The following is an 18,222-nucleotide window of genomic DNA, read 5'->3' as shown; positions in this document are numbered from 1 at the left end:
CACACGAGTAATAGCACAACTTAATACCACAATTTGAAATGGACAACTTAATAACAACTTGAAATTGAAATGAAATGAAATAGATGGACACCAGCACTGGGGCCGGAACGGGCCGACCCCCCCCTCAATATATGATATATTTATTGGGAGTATTTAACAAATACAATGCTCCATGGGTTCCAAGAACCAGATGATGTCCATGTACAAATGAATACAGTACCAAACAAAAAGGCTCGATGTCGATATTCGAAGCAGAGTGACCACTTGCGTGGTCCAGTCTCTACGGTCCTGTGCTTTCACTCAACTCCACGGAGAGCGCCCCACTGGTGTTCCAAAACCACGCACAAACAGGCGCTCTCGTACTAACGCCTGGCTCTCCCGATCTCAACACCTTTGGACCGTGGTTCTCCAAGAGCTCGGACTACCCGGCACCGAACGGGTGTTGCCGTGGAGAGAGAGTCCCTTATCAGATTTATCAAAAAATACTTTACTTAAATCTGAAAATTCACTTACTTGTGGATGGTAGATGGAAGACCAATACCCGAGGTATCTGTAGTATCTGTGGCTACTTGAGTGGAACACCAGATGTAGCCACTTGAAGAAGGAAGACGCCGCCTTTGGAAAGGAAGTGCAACCTCTTGCAAAAAGAGACGGAGCAGCCGCCTTAGGAGAGGTAACGCCTCGCTGTAGGAACACACTCACCAGATGACGAGGAGAAGGTGGCTCAGCCTATAGAGGCGTGGAAGAGTAGCCACTATAGTTGCCTGGCTGTAGTGGAGAAGAGGCAGCCGTCTGAAAGGGAGGAGGTGGAATATGCGCACCCGTCTGCTGGAGAGGACTGCCGCCTGCTAAAAGGTGGGCGCACAGTAGCCTTGTTGGTGATGGAGCGCCAGCCGGAGGGTGGCGCACAGCCGTCTGCAAAGCACAATTTGTAGTACAGCAGCCTGAGGAAACAGCCGCCTAAAGCATAGGGGGCGCAGCTGATGTGCACAACCACCTGGCTGCAGCCTATGTAACCGCCTACTGTGCAGTGGGCAGCCGGCTGCAGGACAGGCTCAGCCTGCTGAGGATGGTGCGCAGTTGATGAACTCTGCCTGGCTGCGGTGGTTGTTTAAGGCTCAGCCGCCACGTGTATGCTGAAACGCAGCCTGCTGGTTGTGGCAGGCGCAGCCTATAGAGAAGCAAAAGGAGTCACCTGAAGGAGGAGGAGCAGGCGCAAGGTGGATAGAAGCTGAAACGATCGCCGGTTGTATGGTGGAAATGCTCGCTGCCTTCTCTCCTCTTTTTCTTTACGATGGAGGTGGTGACTTTCTTTTATAAAGGTTGGAGGGTGAATAAACAAATAGATTTGGCTGGCTCCCCACGTTTGCATGTGGGCAGCCATTTCCATGGGGGTGTGGGTAGGTAACCATGCACCCACCCCCACACACACACAACTTAAGTGTGGCTCCCCACCTTGGCCCCTGAGTGGGTGCCCACTTTTAAGTGAGTGTGAACAAATAACCTTATAAAACAAAAGGTTAAAAAATAAGTATTAAACTAACTTGTGCAATATACTTACCATCTGTTCACATGCACCAAAACTCGTCAGAAGACAGAGCAAACTTCACGACTCACTGGCAAGCGTCCCCGCTCAGTAAGTGACACGTCAAGCAGGCAAACACAAAAATACAAGTCATACGAAAACAGTTTCAAACATGCAAAACATGAGTGCATGTGCAAATAGTATCATGGACATATCTCCCGTTCATGGAACAAGTACAAAATATCTGTCGGCACAAAAACGGCACGACGTAAAACATAAATCCTGGTCTTCCTATGGAGTGACAATCCCATAGGTAAGACAGTTCCAGGCACGAGCCTCCCTATGGAGTGACAGTCCCATAGGTAAGACACGGCACAAATACTGGCTCTTCCATGGCGTGACAATCCCATGGATAGAACACAGTCCAGGTCATACACTGGTGGCACCAGTCTGGCTCTCGTTCATATGACACCATCCTGCTAACACATGGGTGGCACCAGTCTGGCTCCCGTCCATGTCAGCAAAATACGGGCCTCTTCACATGAGACACCGGCCTGGCCTCAAGTGAAGGAGACACAAAAACTGGAGATGGACCAAATGGTCGGCCAATTGGTGACAAAAAGACTCTCCATCATGAAGCTCCACAGTGAGTAGTTGAGACCATCAAGACGGTCTTCGGTTGTCATGAATCCACTAAACCCAGAAAGGTCAAAAACTAGTGCTCTTTGCAACATCCTCACAATAAGAGATTTCCAAAGCAGATTTACGTGAAAGAAACAAGAAAGTCCCCCCCTAAATAGGAATTTATTGTACACTAGCAAGCTTGTGAGAAAACATGGGAAAAGAAATAGGTTGTGCACAAAAGGCACCAGGAGGTAGAGAACAATCCTTAGATCAGTTTTGAGGCTGATGCTATCAGACAATCAAATAATAGCTGGAACTGCCTGATCAACTTGATCAGGTTCTGTCCCAAAAAGAGATCAACTGTCTTATTCATCTTGATCTGATAGGGCTTCACACAAGCCGCACATGGATGTCCAGACTAGAGCTCCCTATAAAATCCAGTTCTACACACTGCAATTCCTCTTGAGTTTTTGCAGATGGATTCATTATGAGCCCTCGATACCTCCACGGGCACATGCACATAATACACACCATGCGGATCACCATTGGCCACAGCTAAGAGTATCATCTCACCATCTACGTATTGAGTCTAGGAGAACAGAGGGTATTCCTCAGGAGGAACAAGTATGCAAGCTAAGCATGACCAGGGAGGTGGAGGAAGACAAAACACCATACAAAGCCATTACACAGCCCATCACGGCCTCCTATAATCACTGTAAACAAAGCCCACCCTACAACGCACCCGACATCCATGGGCCTATGGTCCACCATAGCCTTCCACATGGCAGCTTCAGATCAGGGAGATTCTTGAACGACACAGGGACACTCCCCCTTGAGTGGTGGGACATGGCGAGCGTGTAAGCAGTCATAGAGTCCCAATGTTAGATATTCTAAAAGGATAAGGAGGATGTCTCTCCCCCCCATGCTTCTATTTGCACATGAGCTCTACCTTGTATTGTAATATCACATATATCCACATGATCACTATGATGATGAAATAGACAAACAGCTATTTTTAAAGTTTTTTATGCTTTTCCATGGTCCAATATTCCATGGACTCATTGTACTACTTCTGGTCTCAGAGACCCATTGGGTCTTTTGAAGGCGTTAACATTACTCTCTCTTCAGTACTTTTTTGTTTCCCTGTTCACAGTCTACTTCCTCTCCCCAGTAATCTACCACCAAAAAAACATTATGAATCAGCATCATATCTCACACACTTGATATGCATCATTACTACATACGCACATAATTAAGCAGATCATTGTGCCGATTGTCAAAGTGCTGATCCAAAAACTTCTCTGAGTGAAACATTTTCTTGCAATAAATGCACTGCCATTGATTTGCTGTAATGTGCTCTTTCTTTGACTCTTGCTCCCTGAACATATCATTGTTGGGATGAAGTCTGCAAGCTTCAGAAAGGCTGTATCGTTCTTGTTCAACAAATGGAAGCAGGTACTGCACATATTTTAGAACTTATGAGAACATGAACTCTAGAACTACATCAAAACCACATGACCAGTTTGATGGTGATCAAGGCATTCATCTTATGGTCCCACAGCTATTACAGTAAAGCATGCATTTGCAACATGTCTTGAAAAACAAGTAGGGCATGGCATGCCTTTGGCTCATCCATGTGTTGTCCATTCTAAAGAGATAATTGTCAAAACTTATAACTGTTACAAACAAACCAGCAATCCAATAAGGTTTCATAAGACCTGAAAGAAAAGTTTGTCATGAAGAAGAAAAGAGAGACGAGGGTTGGGCAGGAGGGACACACATAGTAATAACAGGAAATGGTTTTTTCCTAGCCAAAAATAGAAAAAGCCCATTTCTCACAAGTCGCCATTTCTGGTCTCGTTTCCAATTTCTGAATCTCTTCTCAAAGCTTCCCTTGCAAAATTTTCCATCTAAGTTTTGCTTTTCCCAAATGGCATTGCCGTCTCCTCCAAATTATGATCCACCTACAGACAAGCTCCACCACTTGCTGGAGCTGCGACCCACCCCCCCACAAACCCCCCCCACCCGCCCCCCCCGACCTACACCTGCTCGCCATGCCATGATTCATCAGGAGGGAAGGTAGGGGAGTAGGTGTTGCGTAGCGAGGGTGGGCCGGCCATGACGGGATGGTCAGGCGAGCGGAGTCGAGAAGACGGGGGCTATCCGATGGCATCACCCCCCTGGTCGCCATTGCCATCGACCCCCTCCCCCGCTCGCCTTCACCGCTCTTCCTCTATTCGCCATCGCCCTTTTCCCCTCCTCTCCACGTTCCCAGATTCCAGTGAGGCCTGCTGGCCCTACCAAGCCTTCGGCAGACCCCTCCTCGCACCCTTCCTCTTTGGAGGATTTCCCCCATCGATTCCCTCCCCCCCCAAACCTTCGTCACCGACTCTCCCCACAGCAGCTCCCCCCTCCCCATCTCCTTCGGAGCCCCTCCCCGCCTCCCTCTGCCTCTCCTGAGCATTCCCGCGGGCCGCCACCAGTGACCATATAGGACTCTCAGATATGCAGCAAGATAGAGCAGATATGGGAGGGGCTAGATTTTCTCACAAGTTCTGCTTCAAGCACCTTGGATGCAAGCCATGGCAAGATTAGCAGTTTACTGCAAGAGGCAGCACAGAGCAAATTGGCTGGATTTCGAGAGCAGGAGAGGAAAAATCTGTCAGAATGCACAAGGGAAATGAGACAAACTGCTGTGAGAAAGAAAATGCAAAAGTGTAGAGAGAGAGAAGCTGTATAAACTCTGCTATATACACAAGATCCAGTACAAAAACTGGTGTGGGGGGCAGCCAAGCATATATACTATCTGCAGCAGGCAGTTAGCCAGTAGCAACTAGGCCGACAGTCCCCCAAATGTGCCCACGGCTGAAAATACTATTCGGCCAGCTCCTGAATAAGTCGGCCAGCATCATAAGACAAGTCGGCCATAAATAGACAGTCCCCCACGACCAGACAAAATAGGGAAGAACATGGAAAATGAGGAAAAATGGAGACTACTCCTAACCCAGGCGGGCACACCAACGACAGAGGCCCTCACTCCCTACTGAGTAATATGGTAGGGACAGGAGATGACTGCTAACACCCCCTCTCAGCTCCTGGATGTGGAACACCCCCCAATGAGCTGGAGTGCTGACGGAGCATCGCCTGAGGTAGAGACTTCGTGAAGAGGTCCGCCGCATTGTCCTCCGTTGATGAACAATAAACAAGCAAGATGTCACCAGCCAAGATCTTCTCATGAACATAGTGATATTGTATCTCTATGTGCTTGGTCCGGGCATGAAAGACCGAAGCTATGACTACAGGGAAGGACATGTGGTTTGGTACAGCCCTACTGCTGTTTGGGAAAGGGTTTGTGGGATCCATGATGGAGAAGACCTTTTCAAGCAGGGAGGTGTTGTACAGGTATGTCTTCTCTATGAAATGCTTTGCTGTAATAACGAGAGCTCTTATTTGGAAGTCCTGGGTGAAAGCTTCGAGGGATCCTATTGGTAGAGGATTCTACAAGTTGTACTTTGTACTCAAATTTTGATCAAGTAAAGAAATACCGCAAGGGGCGCCACTGCGTTTTGGGGCCAATCGGTGTCCTTGTACTATTTGCAAGAGCACTCTAGCTCCCCCTGTTTGTTTCGTTTTCCAGGTCCCCATGGGTGATGAAGTGTTTTGTGTGCAAGTGTTTGTTTCACCGCCCGTCAAATTTCTAAAGGCCGGTTTCAGATTTCTTTGAGATTGCAAGTCCCCCACAAGCAGAGAGATGGTATACGCAGGTTGCGAGGCCACGATGGATCTATCGTTTCTGACCCCCCATGTGAGAGCCATAGCCATAGATTTTTTCAAATCCCTTCTCTCCCGGGTGCCCCATTCTCCTGAGAGGTTATGGATGCGAGAGAACAAGTCTAGTGGCACGCGAGAGGGCAAGTCTTGTGACACAAGAGAGAGGTGGCTTCCCTCACGCTCTGGACTTTCCTATTGACTCCCTTCACAGCTGAGGAGCTGGCAGAGGCCTTGACGGCTCCACCTAGGGGCAACTGCCCGGGATCGGACGAGCTTTCAATTTCTTTTTTTCTCCATCACTGGGATCTCATGGAAGGTGGCCTTTGAGCAACCTTCAATGAGATTATGACCACAGGTGCCATGCCAAAGAGGCTGTTAGAGGGTTTGATTCACTTGATTCCTAAGGAAGGTGGTGACAATTGGAGATTCGGCAGCAGAGACCCATCACCCTCCTTGGGACTGCTTACAAGATTTTGGCCAAGTCCATCGGCCGGATACTTTAGCCCTTCCTCCCCGAGTTGATTCATGATACTCATACAGGCTTTGTTCAAGATCCGAGCATTCTCGACAACATCTTCACTTCTTGGGAGGTGACAGCTTCGGCTAGTATGCGGCAGCAGGATCTCATTGTGCTCCTTCTTAATTTCGAGAAAGCCTAGGATAGAGTTAACTGGGGCTTTCTGGAGGGCACGATGTACCAGATGATGAGTTTTTCGAAGGAGTGGAACCATGGTGTTTCCGGACTCTACACAGCCTCGCATAGCCACGTTCTCATTCAGTGACAGATTTCCCCTTTCTCGCTTAGTCCAACAAGGTTGCCCTTTAGCACCCTATCTCTTTCTATTTGTCGTCAAGACTCAAGGCCATGAGCAGTTTTCTCTCAACCTGGGCTGGCAGTGATGGGAGGCCTGCCCGAGCCAAGGTGGCCTGGAGAGTGATCATAAAGCCGCACCAAAGAGGGGACCTGGGCATCATCGACCCTGCCTTCCCTTGCAGTCGCTAGGAGTGTTTACTAGGCATGATACTCTCCTGGCAGTTCATGGCACGGATGAGAGCTCCACATTGCTCACTTTTTCAATCGGATCTCGTGGCAGCTTAGTGAGATCAAAGTCCCTCTTGGAGGACTTCAGGGGATGCACATTACAAAGGGTGAGGGTGATTTGATTCCGTGCACACGAGTGACACATAGACCCACCTCCGTCCAAGGTGGCCAGGAAGAGACTTTGGCATTTATAGATTTGGGAAAGCCGGTCCATCACGTGACTCTAGTGGGACCCTGGGGAGGGGACTCGGAGTGATCTTGCAAACACGGAAGAGACTCCGGGTACCCCGTTCTTCACATACACTGCACGGCTAGGCCGTAGGATCCAAATGCCCGAGGTGGAGAGCACAGTAGGACACTGGCACTCTCAAGGCCTCGGAAGATCACCCTCCTTTTGTGGTTGCTGGGCCATCGGAGTGTGGCGGCTGGCACATGGTTGACCATTGGCGGTTGACGAGCAGCATGTCCGAGATGTGGCCATCCCCAAGAGTCTCAACGACATTGTCTTTGGGATTGCCCGAATGCTCAACAGGTTTGGTAGTGAATTCTCTGTATCTTCACTATGGACAAGGCCTCCCCATACTTTTACATGGGGTACTATCGCTTGGGCCACAGAGGTTGACGTGGTCATGGCTTAAGGTGGGAAGCTAGCCCTTCAGGTCTCTCACTTTTGCATCACTAAAGTGCTAGTCCCAGCCCCATCTATACTGGTCATTGGACTTTTGGTTCATGCTAGAGATGGGAGATTTGCAGCAGCATTGCCGCATGGCACATCTAGAGAGTTCGATGCAGCGAAGCCATCGAAGGCACCCACACTCCGCCTACTACAGAGTCCATCAGGAGCATCTGGCTCGACATCGTTCATACCCTCCACGGACAATGAGGGAAGCTTCAAGGCGGTTTTGACAGTATGCAGAAGCATCAGGACGCCTTCTTGAGACTCTGGCGACTCAGTCCTTTTCTTACAAATTGTGGTGGTGAGGCCACTTGGCATTACAAACCACCTTTGTGGTTATTCCCTCCCCCACCCCTTGTATGAGATAGCCTTTTCCTCACAAAGCCGCCAGTCGAAGGAGAAGTGCATCCTTCCCTCCCATTTTGTTCTTTGATCCTTGCCCTGTACATGGAGGTGAGTTTGTATCTAGCCTTTGAGGCTGTTTTTGGTTAACTAATAGAAGGATCTTGTTTCCGGAATAAAAAAATGATCCACCCCGCGTTTCTCCTCCATTTCTCTCAACCCTTTTCCTTGTTTGTTTTTTATTTTACAAATACCTTTCGTGTGCGCTAACAGCGTTAAGAACTTACCATTGACTAGCCATTTTTGTTTCCAGTTTCATGCATAGTCATCAATCTTTTCTATTCCCTTTTTCTGTTTTGTTTCATGCACACACACAACACACACACGCGCACACTATAAACATCCCCACATAATAGCATAGACTACTTGTCCTGCTGCTCACTCTTCTTCCACTTGCTCATGATCTTCTCCACAGTAAGTTTACACAAATAAGAAACATGAGACACCTAGTACATCAAGTACACGTCCTGGTACAACATGTACAATTTGGCATAGTAGATACAATCTGGTACAATAGATACAATTCAGGTACTGTAGGTACAATTCAAGTACTACAAGTACAATTCAAGTACAACAGGTACAATTCAAGTACTGGTGGTATAATTCAAGTACAACAAGTACAATTCAAGTACTATTGGTACAATTCAAGTATAGGGCAGGTACAATTCAGCACATGGGCAAGTACAATAGGTACAATTCAACACATGGGCAAGTACAGTAGGTACAATTCAACACATGGGCAGGAGCTGCAGGTACAATTCAGCATATGGGCAGGAGCTGCAGGAGTATTTAGCAGGTCCAGCACACGTGTAAAAGGTACAACAGCCGGGTACAATCAAGGAGGGTATAACTGAGGTAGAGCCAGGCGATGGAAGAAGGTACAGCACACGATGGAGAGAAAGAAGGCCAGCCACCACCCACGTAGGAAGAATATTAAAATGTTTCATGCAAAACCTTATTCAAAGGTTATAAAACCTTAATACCTATTTAGCACTTATGGGCACCATCCAAAGAAAATGTCCAGTCCCTTTTTAAATGTGTGTGAACACATTAGCTTATAAACATTAAAGTTACCATAGCTTATGGATTTTACATTTTTAAAAGGGGAAAAATGGTAATACTTACTACCTGTTCACACGCCACACCAATGTGTCAGTAAGCAGCACTCCCACGGTACACTGAAGGTGTCCCCATCCAGTGTACTAGCACAGCGAAACAGGCAAACACACGCAAACAAATCATGCAAAAACAAGTTTATGCATGTAGTCATAAATGCATGTACACATGTAATGGACGAAATCTCCCTTTCATGAAACTTGTACAAAAAGTTCCTGTCGGGCACAAAACTGGCACGACAGAAATATGAATATATGTCCTGCTCTTCCTATGGAGTGACAATCCCATAGGTAAGACGCCATCTTGGCTGTACACGAGTGGCACCAACAGGCTCCCGTCCATCTAGCACGACGCAGGTCACACACGGGTGGCACAAAACTAATTGCCATCCATGTGACACAATACTCGTCACACAGGAGTGGCACCAATCTAGCTCCCATCCATGTGACACCAAAAGACTGGCCCTTTCACATGGGACACCGGCCTGGCCCCATGTGAACATGGCACAAATATGGCCGCTCTATGGAGTGACGATCCCATAGAAGTGGCTCCAGAAATGGAGATGGACCAAATGGTGACAGAGTGTGCTCCTATTGTGCCTAACCCTAATTCAGTTCCTGCAGCTCCCCTCTTGGGCCAAGAGTGGTATCAGAGCCGCTTTCCCTCGTGCAGGCAACAGCCCGCCTCCAACTGCCTGTAGACACATTTGCATCCGTCCGCCTCCAACCGCCTGCAATTTCCTCTAGTGCACTCACATCCATCCATGGTTCCGGCTCTATGCGCCTACCTTCCACTGCCCATTCTGCCACGTTCCGCCCATTCTGGCCTCCAGAAGCAATGGCGCTAGTGTGCAACGAACCACTATGTCCCACCGATAGGCAGTGCTCGCACCACATTAGGCAACCCTCAGCCCACTTTGTGGCTTATGTGGCATTCGACATGATTTTGCAAGTTTTTGGCTCCCTTCCGTCCAACATGTCCATCGTCCAACAAGGCCCCATCGACAAGTCGTCCTCGCTGTCCATCACTTCGCCAACAATTTCGTCGTGGTCGTTGCCGTCACGTCCTTGTTGCCAGACCCGGACGCAAACGTCGTCGCCATTTTCGTTTCGATCGTAGCCGCTCAGAGTACCAGCCTGCTTGCCGTCCATCACCTCAACTGCCTACCTACTCGTCTTCTGTCGCCTCACTGCCTGCCTGTTCACCGTTCGTCTTTCGCCTCAACTGCAATCCAGTTGCTGCCTGCCTGTCCGCTCGTATGCGCACCAGCACTACAATGTGTTTCACCACCTGCATTTAAGGTCAGGCGGACACCCCAAACCCTCTCAGCTTTGGCAATCTGCCTCACGTCCCTCTCCACACCTTTGCAAAAGTAGATCTGGTGCAAGACATACAAATACTTGATTTTGGGTTCTATTCATGGGGCTTTTGTGAATTGCATGCTTCATTGCAAAATTCCAAGTGCAAGCAGTAGTTTAGTGCAAGATATGATGCAAGGCGTTTTTTATATAACTAATGAAAGGATCTTTTCTTTGGGGGGGGGGGGGGGGGGGGGGAAGGTTCACTGAAAATTGGGGATTTTTTGAAATTCATGCTTAATTGCATAAATCAAGGCAAAGAAGGCAATTTCATGCACACAATTGCAAAATTTTCGCTTAATTGTAGAAATTAAAGCTGCAGGTTGTGCAAAAATTTGGGGGTTTTCAAAAATTCGTGCACAATTACATTTACAAGGTACACCGAGATTTGGGGTTTTTGCAATTTATGTGATCGGCACACAATTGAACCCAACGGTGCATTAAAATTTGGAGTTTTTCGCATTTGTGTGCAATTGGCACATCATTCAGCTCTCTAGTGCACAAAATTTTGGGGCATTCCATTCTATAGGCCTTGATTGGATGTTTATGCACTGATTGTGAAGAGATTTGCATTGCTTGTGTTGTCACAACACTCCAAATATTTACTGCAGCCTTGTATTGAGGCAAAAGTTTGCTCAGGAATCTGTGATTGCCTGGCATAGCACTCCGATGAATTGGGTTTTTGCTTGCAGGTGCTTTTTACAGCATACTTGGTTGCAAGTGTTTGCATATCTCTTGGGAGAGAGATTTCAGCATTATGGCTGGGAATACAATCGATATATTCGGGATTTTGTTCCAAGAGAACAAATTGGATGGTAGTAACTACTCCCTCTGGAGTTTCATGGTCCGAAACCTTCTTATAGCCAAAGGTTTATGGCGTTATGTATCAAGTGAGATGTACGCCCTACAGACATAGCACCTAACACACCTAGCCGTGGTGCTCAGCAAGCTGCAGTACCTACTCCCTCATAGGAGCAAAAAAAGAGATGGGATACTCGTGATGGCTTTGATTGCTTTGTCAGTAAAGCAATCAATCATACCGCATATCAAGTCTTGCAAGACCTCACGGCGAGCTTGGGATGTAGTTGAAACCATGTCTCGAGCAAAGAATGAGACCAAGGTTGCATATAACAAGTAGGAACTTGAGAACTTGGACATGAATGATGGTGACAATATGACTGATCATCTTACAAAGATCCAAGATCTTCGGGAGAAGTTGCTCAATATTGATGAGGTCACTTTTGAAAAGCAGCTCATCTCCCACGAAACCTCCACACATCACTCATTCTGTCTATGTGGGGAACCCGGAACCAATCTTGTTTGAAGAGCTGGTTGGTTTGTTGCTACAGGAGGAGCAAAATCGAAAGAACAAATCTTCCGTCATGCGTGGGCTTTTGTTGCCCAAGGTAAGGGCAAAGGAAAAGCCAAAAGCAATTTTCAGCCTAAGGCTGATTTGGAATAGCCTTCACATAAGGCTAAAAATGATGCAAATAAGCCCAAGAAAAAGGAAAAATGTCACTACTGCAAAAAGCCAGGTCACTATTTGAATGAGTGCAAAAAGCGGCTTGCAAAGGAGAAGAAAAAGGAAAGCAGCATGGCTGTAGATTCTTCTTCATCACCTGCAGTGAAAGATGATGCGTCAGTCAATCTTGTGCAGAATGAGTGGACTTTTCTTAGTTGCAGTTATGATGCATCATTAGAGCATATGTCTCTCAGTATCAATGAAAGACACGGCACGTGGTACTTTGACAGTGGTGCTTCTAAACACATTTACTCACAGAGAAATTTGTTTAAGAAGCTTATGGCTGCCCCTAGAGGCAAACGGGTAACATGTGCAAACAATTCTTCTTATCCAGTTCACGGTGTTAGTGAGGTGATCCTCACAACAGCAGATGGCAGATGGTGTAGACTTAAGTCTTCCAGATGTATTGTATGTGCCTAGAATTAAGAAGAACTTGTTGTCCGTATTCTCCTTTGCTAAAAGAGGATATGCACTGAACTTTGAGGACGACAGGTGCACAGTCAAAGACCATGAAGACGGCAATGCATTAGTCACATCCGACACAATGAACCATGGGTTATATCAGCTTGACAGGTTTCACAGGAGAGAGCATGATGCTCATGTGGTTACCACTTTGACACGTGCCATGCAAGAGGCAAAATTGTGGCATGCCAGGTTTGGGCATGTGAATTATGGCAGTCTAATGCTATTGCAAAGGCATCAAATGGTGCAGGACATGCCTCCAAAACATATATGTGAAGGGCGCATATTGGGTAAGATGCACAGAAATGCATTCCCAAAAGATGGATCAACGTCTGTCCGGAAATTACGGCTCATAAAGATGAGCATTGGGTAAAAGCCATGCAAAATGAGATGGATTCTATCCACAAAAACAACAAATTTGGTAGACTTGCCTATTGGCAAGAAGTCAATTGGCACAAAGTGGGATACAAGTTGAAAAGAAAGTCTGATGGTACCATTATAGGTACGAGGCCAGGCTTGTCAACAAAGGGTATGCTCAAAAAAAGGACATTGATTATGACGAGACTTTCACACCTACTTCTCGTATGGCCATAGTTAGATGTGTTGTTGCATTGGCTACCCATCATGGATGGAAAGTACATCAATTGGACATAAAATCAGCTTTTCTCAACGGGGATTTGCAAGAAGAAGTTTATGTAAATCAGCCCATCGGTTTTGTGATGCATGGTCATGAAAGCAAGGTATGCAAGCTTCGAAAAGCACTTTATGGTCTCAAGCAAGCTCCCCCAGCTTGGTATGAGAAGTTAGAACTAATTTGACCAGCCAAGGTTTTCACATAGTCCAATAGAAATCACCCTCTATGTGAAAGACGATCATGGCACTTTGATTATGGTCATTCTTTACGTGGATGACATGTTGCTAACTGGGAATGATAAGGAGAAAATTTTAGCCTTCAAAGCTGAATTGCAAACCTCATGACAGATTTGGGATTGATGCATTATTATTTGGGCATACAATTTGTGCACACACATGTTGGGATTTATGTACAGCAATCAAAGTACATTCAAAATCTGTTGTGCAAATTTGGGTTTCAAGATTGTAAGCCCATCTCTACTCCGATGGAGCCAGTGCTCAATTCAGCATGTATGATGTTGGAGAACCTTTTGATATGAGTGTTTACTACCAAGCAGTGAGCTACCTTATATATTTATGCAACACAAGCCCAGATATTCAGTTTGGGGTTTCCAAGTGTAGCAAATTTAGGCACAGCCCACGTACAAAGCATTGGCAAGCAGTGAAGCGGATCTTCTACTATCTTCAGGGCTCCTTGGATCTTTCTTTGGTATATCCCGGGGGGCAACTTGCAGTTGCATGCTTATAGTGATTCAAGCTGGGCTAGTAACTGTAACGCGCGGAAGCTCTGGGTAGTCGTCTTTCAGCCCTAAACACTCTTGAAGACCTTCTGATGCAAAAACGCACCATGATGCAAAAACGCAGGTAGAGAGAGAGTAGAGAGAGAGAGTGAGAAGTGCTGGAATTTCAGTATATACTATGTACAAAAAAGGTACAGATCTTTGCAGCCATGGGCTGCCTTCATAAAAAGGTTCCTAACCCTAAATTCTGTCCCCCTATGGGACCCCTAAGTGACCCACACCCCTAGTGGGTGGAATGAGTGAAACATAGAGCTATGGTGCCCTTTTATAGGCTTTTGGAGCTTGTGGAAGACTGGCCGACTGCTGGTCGGCCAGCTCTTGACTCATAAAATCATTAAAATGCATTAAATGCTCTATTAAATTCAGCCGACTGGTCCTTCTTGATGCGCTTGCTGCCTACACCTTGTTGACGTCAGCCAACAGTTACTCTGGCAACCTGCATCCTCCTTCTTGCAGCCGACAGCCCCTCTGATCCATGCTTGGCTCCAAGTTCTGCTCCATGTCCATCTTCTACTGGTTCCTAGTCTTTATCTGCTTGCCTCTTCTGGATCTAGCTCTCAGAATGTCCATGGCATTACTGATGCACATGACATCCCCCTCTGCTAAACTTGATGACGGGAATCCAATCTGCTCTTGGATGACTGTCATCATCCCAATCCTGTTCCGAAGTCCCTCTGTCATCATCCATCCCTGGCAAACTTTTTCTCTGAAAATCCGATCTGTTCTCCAAACCACTCTGTCTCTGATGAAGATCTATGCATCTGGTCTTCCTCTAGTCCACAATCCATTCCTGCCCTGACTTTGAACACCGTCTTGGTCTTCGTTCCTGGAACTGAGTCTGGCACTCTCACATCACCCTTGGAGGATCAACCTCCCTTGGGACCGTTCCCTTAGAACCCATCTGGCTCACGGAACTGACATCCCCATCTGGCACTGTGGAACACCACCAACAAACCTCCTGGGAGTTCTTCCCGATCTGTGTTCCCGTGTACTTTCCTGTTCCTTGGACCTGTACACCATCATCTGGGCTTCGAATCCGTGTACTTTCCTGTACCTTGGACCTGTACACCATCATATGGGACTGAATCAGCGTTTAGCGTAGCTGAGCCTGATGCTCTGATACCAATGTAACGCGCGGAAGCTCTGGGTAGTCGTCTTTCAGCCCTAAACACTCTTGAAGACCTTCTGATGCAAAAACGCACCATGATGCAAAAACGCAGGTAGAGAGAGAGTAGAGAGAGAGAGAGTGAGAAGTGCTGGAATTTCAGTATATACTATGTACAAAAAAGGTACAGATCTTTGCAGCCATGGGCTGCCTTCATAAAAAGGTTCCTAACCCTAAATTCTGTCCCCCTATGGGACCCCTAAGTGACCCACACCCCTAGTGGGTGGAATGAGTGAAACATAGAGCTATGGTGCCCTTTTATAGGCTTTTGGAGCTTGTGGAAGACTGGCCGACTGCTGGTCGGCCAGCTCTTGACTCATAAAATCATTAAAATGCATTAAATGCTCTATTAAATTCAGCCGACTGGTCCTTCTTGATGCGCTTGCTGCCTACACCTTGCTGACGTCAGCCAACAGTTACTCTGGCAACCTGCATCCTCCTTCTTGCAGCCGACAGCCCCTCTGATCCATGCTTGGCTCCAAGTTCTGCTCCATGTCCATCTTCTACTGGTTCCTAGTCTTTATCTGCTTGCCTCTTCTGGATCTAGCTCTCAGAATGTCCATGGCATTACTGATGCACATGACAGTAACTATGATACACGGCAATCCACCAATGGGAATTGTTTCTTTTTGGAACATTCATGCATATCATGGTTACACGATTCCCACATCTACTTGTGAGGCTAAGTACAGGGCAGCCTTTACAGCCATAATAGATTGTGTATAGCTGAGGAGATTGATGGTTGATCTTCGTGAGTGCCAAGGGACACCCACTACCATACTCACTAATAGTCAAAGTGCTATAACCGTGGTGTCACCGCTTGGTCCATCTCCATTTCTGGAGCCACTTCTATGGGACTGTCACTCCATAGAGTGGCCAGATTTGTGCCATGTTCACATGGGGCAAGGCCAGTGTCCCATGTGAAAGGGCTAGTCTTTTGGTGTCACATGGACGGGAGCCAGATTAGTGCCACCTGTGTGTGACCAGTGCTACGTCACATGGACGGGAACCAGTTTCGTGCCACCCATATGTGACCTGCTTTGTGCTGTATGGATGGGAGCCTATTGGTGCCACCCGTGTATGGCCAGGATGGCGTCTTACCTATGGGACTGTCCCTCCATAGGAAGACCAGGACATATTTTTATACTTCTGTCGCGCCAATTTTGTGCCCGACAGAAACTTTTTGTACAAGTTTCATGAAAGGGAGCTTTCATCCATTACATGTGCACATGCATTTATGACTGCATGCATAAACTTGTTTTTGCATGACTTGTTTGCGTGTGTTTGCCTGTTATGCCGTGCCAGTACAATGGACAAGGACATCCCCAGTGTACCGTGGAGTGTTGTTTGTTGACTCGTTGGTGTGGCGTGTGAACAGGTGGTAAGTATTACCATTTTTCTCTTTTTAAAATGTAAAATTTATGAGTTATGGCCAACTTTAATATTTATAAGCCAATGTGTTCACACATTTAAATTAGGGACTGTAGGGTGCCCATGAGCATGTTGAATAATCCTTAATATTATGTAACCCTTAGAAAACCTTTGGATAAACTTTTGCATGAGTTACTTCAGTAATTTTTCACACGTGCGGAAGCTAGGCGATTCTCTCTTCATCGCCTGCATTCTCTCCATTGCCTACTTCTCTAAGGGCTGAATTTTTGCATTTTTCTCCGTCGCCTGCTTCTCCATGGACTGTACTTGCTGAACTGTACCTGCTTCTCCATGGACTGTACCTGCCTCTCCATGGACTGTACCTACTGAACTTCACACGTGTGATGAAAACTGGACTATACATCCTTTCCATGGACTGTACCTGCTATTGAATCTCACACGTGTGTTAAATCTGGACTGTACTTGCATGTACTTGCTGCTGAATTTCACACGTGTGCTGAATCTGGACTGTACCTACTGCTAAATTTCACACGTGTGCTGAATTTGTATTGTACCTGCTAAATTGTACTAGTTGTACCAAGTGCCCTCATGTACCCTTTTGTTGAATTTCACACGTGTGCTAAATCTAGACGGTACCTGCATGTACTCTTTGTTGAATTTCACACGTGTGCTAAATCTAGATTGTACCTGCTAAATTGTACTAGTTGTACCAAGTGCCCTCATGTTTTCTCATTTGTGTAAATCTAAAATTTGTTAAATTAAATTCAGAGAATTCTTTTAAGTTTTATGCAGAGAAGGAGCAAAGCATGTTTATACTCACCATGCCCAAGAAGTTTTCCTGGTGTGGTTAGTATTTCCCTGTGTGGTGGTGCTAATCGCGCCCTCAGAGCTTCTAAGAGCCGGTGAAGGTTAGACACACTAGGGAATCTGGGTATAAAGCTATTTGGGAGAACCAAGCCCTGTTCCCTCCGCGGGGTACTCCACGGCCTGTGTTAGTACGGGCGTGCCTGTTGATGCACGGTCCCGGAAGAACAGTGAAAGGCAAGTGTGCACCCAATGAGGGTAGGAAGGAGCCTGTGATTTGAGACTTTCCCGACCAACACATCTTCATCGACTTGAACCAATTTATTTGAGTTGTATTTACTCCCTGTGTGGAGAAATCTCACCTTTTTGGCCCATGACACTTGTACAAATAAATACTCCAAGAAATATAAATGTATTGAGGGGGGGGGAGGCGGCCCTTTCCGGCCCCAGTGCTGGTGTCATGTGTATTTTGGTATTTCCATTATTTATGTTACTAATGTTGTTTCCATTGTTAACTTTAGTTAAGTGTTCTAAATATATGTATATTGTCTTTGATCTGTAGGCCTCCTATAGGGAGCGGTCACATTGGTATCAAAGCCCGATCGTCTCTCTTTCTCAAAAGAAGATTCCGAGTTTTGAGATCGGAAGCAAGTACGGACACTTGACTCAATGGACAGCCAGGGCAACCCATTGGGAAGTGCCGACTTCGAGGGGCCAATCAAGTGCTTCACGATTGCATGGAAGGCATAAGTCTCTTGAGAGAGTCTATGACAATGCATTGACGGGACAGCCATCACGTGGCCTTTGTGTAGACTACAGGGCATTAAACAAACTCACTATCAAGAATAAGTTTCCTATGCCCAGGATAGAGTACATTTTGGAGCGTTTAGACGGTGCTAAGTTTTTCACTAAGATCGACCTCAAGAGTGG

The 18,222-nt window shown here is 46.6% G+C and overlaps 1 protein-coding gene across 2 annotated transcripts in view; it reads right to left on the bottom strand.

Moving 5' to 3' along the window:
- LOC147608310 (uncharacterized) overlaps positions 1-18,222 on the bottom strand; it is a 90,477-nt gene that overhangs the window by 14,805 nt on the left and 57,450 nt on the right. For both annotated transcript variants that reach the window (XM_086789104.1, XM_086789105.1), the window contains one exon: positions 3,398-3,607. In XM_086789104.1, the coding sequence (XP_086645230.1) occupies positions 3,398-3,607 (210 nt within the window). The remainder of the gene's footprint in view (positions 1-3,397; positions 3,608-18,222) is intronic.

The sequence above is a fragment of the Cibotium barometz genome, chromosome 53 (assembly GCF_041138505.1).
Source record: "Cibotium barometz isolate CiBa-2024 chromosome 53, ASM4113850v1, whole genome shotgun sequence".
NCBI classification, from domain to species: domain Eukaryota; kingdom Viridiplantae; phylum Streptophyta; class Polypodiopsida; order Cyatheales; family Cibotiaceae; genus Cibotium; species Cibotium barometz.
Note: the sequence above shows the minus strand (reverse complement) of the source record. Positions and strands in the feature narration are given on the sequence as shown.